The sequence below is a fragment of the Calidris pugnax genome, unplaced genomic scaffold, assembly GCF_001431845.1.
Source record: "Calidris pugnax isolate Ruff unplaced genomic scaffold, ASM143184v1 scaffold135, whole genome shotgun sequence".
NCBI lineage: Eukaryota > Metazoa > Chordata > Aves > Charadriiformes > Scolopacidae > Calidris > Calidris pugnax.
Genome location: NW_015090961.1, coordinates 418,328 through 424,552, shown reverse-complemented (window position 1 = coordinate 424,552; position 6,225 = coordinate 418,328). Strand labels below are relative to the sequence as shown.

The 6,225-nt window shown below is 54.8% G+C and overlaps 3 protein-coding genes across 3 annotated transcripts in view; all 3 read right to left on the bottom strand.

The window, feature by feature from the left end:
• LOC106893951 (60S ribosomal protein L12-like) overlaps positions 1-551 on the bottom strand; it is a 5,415-nt gene extending 4,864 nt beyond the window's left edge. Inside the window, exon 1 of the mRNA XM_014952312.1 lies at positions 534-551. Coding sequence (XP_014807798.1) covers positions 534-551 — 18 coding nt within the window. The remainder of the gene's footprint in view (positions 1-533) is intronic.
• Positions 552-1,399: 848 nt separating this feature from the next.
• LOC106893950 (60S ribosomal protein L12-like) lies at positions 1,400-3,057 on the bottom strand. Its single transcript, XM_014952311.1, has 5 exons — positions 3,034-3,057; positions 2,524-2,605; positions 2,057-2,143; positions 1,580-1,692; positions 1,400-1,493 (listed from the first exon to the last, which is right to left on the bottom strand). The coding sequence occupies exons 1-5, from the start codon at positions 3,055-3,057 to the stop codon at positions 1,488-1,490; spliced, it is 312 nt and encodes a 103-aa protein (XP_014807797.1). The 3' UTR covers positions 1,400-1,487.
• Positions 3,058-3,543: 486 nt separating this feature from the next.
• The window catches only part of RPL12 (ribosomal protein L12), a 3,072-nt gene continuing 390 nt past the window's right edge, over positions 3,544-6,225 (bottom strand). Inside the window, exons 3-7 of the mRNA XM_014952361.1 lie at positions 5,902-6,000; positions 4,677-4,758; positions 4,201-4,287; positions 3,724-3,836; positions 3,544-3,637 (exon numbers count right to left, since the gene is read on the bottom strand). Of these exons, the coding sequence (XP_014807847.1) occupies positions 3,632-3,637; positions 3,724-3,836; positions 4,201-4,287; positions 4,677-4,758; positions 5,902-6,000 (387 nt within the window). The 3' untranslated portion in view covers positions 3,544-3,631. The remainder of the gene's footprint in view (positions 3,638-3,723; positions 3,837-4,200; positions 4,288-4,676; positions 4,759-5,901; positions 6,001-6,225) is intronic.

Below are 6,225 nucleotides of genomic sequence, written 5' to 3'. Positions count from 1 at the left end.
TGCCCACCCCCCTGTGACAGCGCCGAGCTTCCAGCAAAAACCAAGTGCCAAATACTGTGAAGAACAATGATTTCAAGGCTGAAGCACATGGGAACTGCGCCAGGGGTTAAATGTGCTGTAGCCAAGCTTAAAAGAGGTTCCTCACCATCCTCCTTGGAGGAGATCCCCAAGATGGTGTTTACAAGGTCCCCCTTAAGAGTTTTGCCAAAGAAAAGCTCATTTTGAATAAGCAAAGCTAAACTTTTTATTCTTTCCTCACCACGCTCTTCCAGAGCTGTACTTCCAGCCCTACCCCATCGGGCACAGACACCTCTCACTGCTGGGTTTGCCACCCCCAGGAAGTTGCCTTTCCTTCAGGAAACTCCTTTTTTCTGCACACAGCAGCTCCAGAACGTTCACCCCAAAACACAAGTTCTGTGCCTCAGCCAGGTTTTGGGACCCATTTCTCATCAAGCAGCAGTGCTGGATGTACAAAATGCCCACGCAAAGGGAAATGCCAACACTTACACTGCTTTTTCTTTCAGAGAACACACCAGAACCTGCAACACCATGTGGAGAGGGACAATAGGACTTGCTTACCCTGTTCCCCCAGTGTCACCATTCAAGGAATTGGGATACTCAAGAAACATGACACTGGGCCCTTTACAACTCTGAGGGGGGCACAGGATTTCACCCTTAATTAAGGGACTTGCTTTTCTTCCGTGACGAAATAAAAGCACAAAAACTCAGCTCAAGAATGGGAAAGTGTGTACTTGTCCCAGTCACCAGTAGAAAATCCAGTATCTCCTCTGCTTCAAGGCAGGAGAAAAAGCTTGAGGAGCAAACAATCTGATCTGTTCTACAACAGAAATGCCACCAAGACCAGAGGTTCCTCCTGGTAATAACACACCAAGGTACACCCTGCCAGGGCCATAAAGCCCTTCTCCTGCGGTCCCTGGGGACAGTGACTGAACAGCCACACCTCGGCTTCATTTCAAAGAGGCACTGGGAGCCTCTCACCCCACAGAGCCAAGAGCAGCCTGAAAAGCCCTGGTCAAGCCTCAGGGTGTGTTTGTGTCCCGGCTGTGGAGGGAACAAGGGAAGGCAGACCCATTACTGCAGCACTTGTCCTAAGGAAGGGCAAACCCCCCTGCTCTGAGCCCCATTTCTGGCACTGGCAAGAGCCCACAGGAAGCTTTACACTGTTCACTCTGTACTGGAGAACTGGCTGGAGGCAACTCTGCTTCTCTGAGCTCAGCACAGCCCCAAGCCACTGACTGCAGGGCAGCAACTGGGAAATGAGCATCTTCCAGCTTTGAATGTTGTACAAGAATCATCACCTTGGCTGGTGCAGAGGGAAAAACCCACTAAAACCCAGCCAGAACCCGCTATTCATGCAGTGTGGGACAAGGACAAACTCTTTACAGACAACTGGGTCTTTTATTAAGTATTTAAGGTGTTACAAAATACTTGAGGAGCCTTCACACAGCAACTTCTTTTCTGCAGCCTTAGCTCTGTTGGAAGAAGCAAATAGAGCTCATGAGTGGAAAGTCTTGGACTAAGTAGTCTGATACAGCAAGTTTCAGAGATGGCTACTTACAGCTGGGCACTCAATGGCACCATTATTGATGTCATCAATGATATCATGTGGGTGCCTGCCATCGATGCTGCAGCCCACGGACTGGGCGGTCCCAAGAATCTCCTTGATTGTCCCTGCAGGGGGAAGACACACCTTGTCAGGGCTTCACCACAGGGAAAACGCTGAGGAACAGGCAGAGAACTCCCTTCCTCCCACCTCAGCTCTCCCTCCCTCCCTCTGGGGGCTGCAGCCACAGGGCTCCCCAGGGGACAGCAAGACAGGTCTCGTCTACTGGTTTCCAGGGAATGTACCAGAAAGTGCCACATGAACCTGTCACCATCCTCCCCAGAAGGTGTGAGGCTGGGTGCTGGCCCTGTGGTGCCCAGTGCCCTGTGGTGCACGAGGAGCTCCACCACCAGCCCACAGCCACAGGGCCCTCCCGGGAAGCAGAGCAGGGGAGGGAGGGCTCTGTGACCCCAAAAAGCAGCACTCACTCACCCGAGAGCTCCCGGGCCAGGGACCTGTGCCGCATCTGCCGCGCGATGTTCACTATCTCGTCGAAGCTGACGCTGCCACTGTGCTTAACTGGGATGGAAAACAGTTCATGTCAACACAGAGCACCTCCATTTCCCCATGCACCCTTCCCAACACTCAAATCACACGGAAACCAGAGCCCAGCACAAAGTTACCCACAATAACCATTTCCTAAGTGGGCATTTTCTCCCCACTCACCCCCAGGCTGCGCCACTCGCTGCATGACACAACGGGGACAGTGGCAGGTGGCTGTCCTACCCCATCTTCTGAGGAACTGAGCCCCACACACTGCTGCCTGGCCGCTTCAGGAGCTCCCCCCACCCCAAGGGACAGCCCCACAGAACCCATTTGCCAGTTTATGGCAAATAATCTAAAGGCAGGTAGGTACATGCCCAAAACACATTCAGAACTAAAGCCAGACGACAACTTACTGTTTTTCTGCTTCTTCCTGTCACGAGGAGGCTCCTTCAGAGCTTTGATAATCAGAGCAGAGGCAGAAGGAACAACCTCTATCTAAATGAAGAGAGATTAATCTTTCCCCCCACCCTCTGAGCAGAATTAGGTGGCCACTCGCCAGAGCACTGTGGGCTTGGTTAGTTTTCACACAATGGTTTGGGTTGGAAGGGACCTTAAAGCCCACCCAGTGCCACCCCCTGCCCTGGGCAGGGACACCTCCCACCAGACCAGGTTGCTCCAAGCCCCCTCCAACCTGGCCTTGAACCCCTCCAGGGATGGGGCAGCCACAGCTTCTCTGGGCCGAAATAAAAGCACAAAAACTCAGCTCAAGAATGGGAAAGTGTGTACTTGTCCCAGTCACCAGTAGAAAATCCAGTATCTCCTCTGCTTCAAGGCAGGAGAAAAAGCTTGAGGAGCAAACAATCTGATCTGTTCTACAACAGAAATGCCACCAAGACCAGAGGTTCCTCCTGGTAATAACACACCAAGGTACACCCTGCCAGGGCCATAAAGCCCTTCTCCTGCGGTCCCTGGGGACAGTGACTGAACAGCCACACCTCGGCTTCATTTCAAAGAGGCACTGGGAGCCTCTCACCCCACAGAGCCAAGAGCAGCCTGAAAAGCCCTGGTCAAGCCTCAGGGTGTGTTTGTGTCCCGGCTGTGGAGGGAACAAGGGAAGGCAGACCCATTACTGCAGCACTTGTCCTAAGGAAGGGCAAACCCCCCTGCTCTGAGCCCCATTTCTGGCACTGGCAAGAGCCCACAGGAAGCTTTACACTGTTCACTCTGTACTGGAGAACTGGCTGGAGGCAACTCTGCTTCTCTGAGCTCAGCACAGCCCCAAGCCACTGACTGCAGGGCAGCAACTGGGAAATGAGCATCTTCCAGCTTTGAATGTTGTACAAGAATCATCACCTTGGCTGGTGCAGAGGGAAAAACCCACTAAAACCCAGCCAGAACCCGCTATTCATGCAGTGTGGGACAAGGACAAACTCTTTACAGACAACTGGGTCTTTTATTAAGTATTTAAGGTGTTACAAAATACTTGAGGAGCCTTCACACAGCAACTTCTTTTCTGCAGCCTTAGCTCTGTTGGAAGAAGCAAATAGAGCTCATGAGTGGAAAGTCTTGGACTAAGTAGTCTGATACAGCAAGTTTCAGAGATGGCTACTTACAGCTGGGCACTCAATGGCACCATTATTGATGTCATCAATGATATCATGTGGGTGCCTGCCATCGATGCTGCAGCCCACGGACTGGGCGGTCCCAAGAATCTCCTTGATTGTCCCTGCAGGGGGAAGACACACCTTGTCAGGGCTTCACCACAGGGAAAACGCTGAGGAACAGGCAGAGAACTCCCTTCCTCCCACCTCAGCTCTCCCTCCCTCCCTCTGGGGGCTGCAGCCACAGGGCTCCCCAGGGGACAGCAAGACAGGTCTCGTCTACTGGTTTCCAGGGAATGTACCAGAAAGTGCCACATGAACCTGTCACCATCCTCCCCAGAAGGTGTGAGGCTGGGTGCTGGCCCTGTGGTGCCCAGTGCCCTGTGGTGCACGAGGAGCTCCACCACCAGCCCACAGCCACAGGGCCCTCCCGGGAAGCAGAGCAGGGGAGGGAGGGCTCTGTGACCCCAAAAAGCAGCACTCACTCACCCGAGAGCTCCCGGGCCAGGGACCTGTGCCGCATCTGCCGCGCGATGTTCACTATCTCGTCGAAGCTGACGCTGCCACTGTGCTTAACTGGGATGGAAAACAGTTCATGTCAACACAGAGCACCTCCATTTCCCCATGCACCCTTCCCAACACTCAAATCACACGGAAACCAGAGCCCAGCACAAAGTTACCCACAATAACCATTTCCTAAGTGGGCATTTTCTCCCCACTCACCCCCAGGCTGCGCCACTCGCTGCATGACACAACGGGGACAGTGGCAGGTGGCTGTCCTACCCCATCTTCTGAGGAACTGAGCCCCACACACTGCTGCCTGGCCGCTTCAGGAGCTCCCCCCACCCCAAGGGACAGCCCCACAGAACCCATTTGCCAGTTTATGGCAAATAATCTAAAGGCAGGTACATGCTCCCTTGTTAAGCCCAAAACACATTCAGAACTCAAGCCAGACGACAACTTACTGTTTTTCTGCTTCTTCCTGTCACGAGGAGGCTCCTTCAGAGCTTTGATAATCAGAGCAGAGGCAGAAGGAACAACCTCTATCTAAATGAAGAGAGATTAATCTTTCCCCCCCACCCTCTGAGCAGAATTAGGTGGCCACTCGCCAGAGCACTGTGGGCTTGGTTAGTTTTCACACAATGGTTTGGGTTGGAAGGGACCTTAAAGCCCACCCAGTGCCACCCCCTGCCCTGGGCAGGGACACCTCCCACCAGACCAGGTTGCTCCAAGCCCCCTCCAACCTGGCCTTGAACCCCTCCAGGGATGGGGCAGCCACAGCTTCTCTGGGCAACCTGGGCCAGGCTCTCACCACCCTCACACCAAAGAAGTTCTTCCCCACATCTCATCTCAATCTCCCCTCTTTCAGTGTCAAACCCTTCCCCCTCGTCCTATGGCTCCCCTCCCTGATCCAGAGTCCCTCCCCAGCTTTCCTGGAGCCCCTTGAGGGACTGGAAGGGGCTCTAAGGTCTCCCCGGAGCCTTCTCTTCTCCAGGCTGAACCCCCCCAACTCTCTCAGCCTGTCCCCACAGCAGAGGGGCTCCAGCCCTCAGATCATTTTTGGGGAAATCTTGATAAGGCAGCAGATGGGGCAGCCACAGCTTCTCTGGGCAACCTTTACATTTCTAGCACATTAGGCTTTTTTATGCCGCATAATCCTGTTCCCAGCCTTTCGGCACAGGCCTCCCCACAGCCAGAAGAGGACTGCTTCCTGGGCTGGGCCTTCCTCTCAGCTCACCACTGGAATATACCAGCCACGGGAGGGAGGACAGGCATAGTGGCGGGTGGCTACGGGAGGAGGCTTTGCCAGTTCTGTGTTGTTAAGACACAGCTTTGTCCTGCTGAGGTGTTCCATAAAAGGAACAATTTATCTGCAACAGGATGAAGGATCAACCTCTGCCCCAAACGGATCCCTTCCTGTGGCCTGGGGGCTGGGATGCTTCAGCCTGGTGACACACACACACAGAGGCCCCCACACACACACATGCCAGTGGTGTTCCAAAGGCTCCCGCGGGTGTTTTAAGGTCTTGCCCAGAAGACCCCCACACAGAGACTGTGTGGAACTCATTTTATCCACCTCGGAAGGATGAAGGGCTGAGTGGACCCTGCCGGGACTTTTGGCCGGTGGTTGGTGCAAGCGGAGCGCGATGGCGCCGGCGCCGCGGGGCCGTCCCTGTTGGCGTTGGGTACCTGCGCTTGCCTGTTCTGGATGGTGAGCTTCACCGTGATGCGCAGCCCCTTCCAGTCGCCCGTGGCCTTGGCGATGTCATCACCCACCTTCTTGGGGGACTGAGAGGAACGACACAGGGCACTGTCACACCAACCGCCGCACCGCCTCCCACCCCGGCCCTCGGGAGCAGCCCAAGGGACGACACCCCTAGTCCCATCCCGGTTTCCCCCCCGCGCACACCGTCCCCGTGTCTCCCCTGCTCCGGTCCCATCGCTGTGTCCATCTCCCGTCCCGGTATCGCCCCCCTCCCTCACCCACGATCCCGGTCCCCTCCCGCTATCACC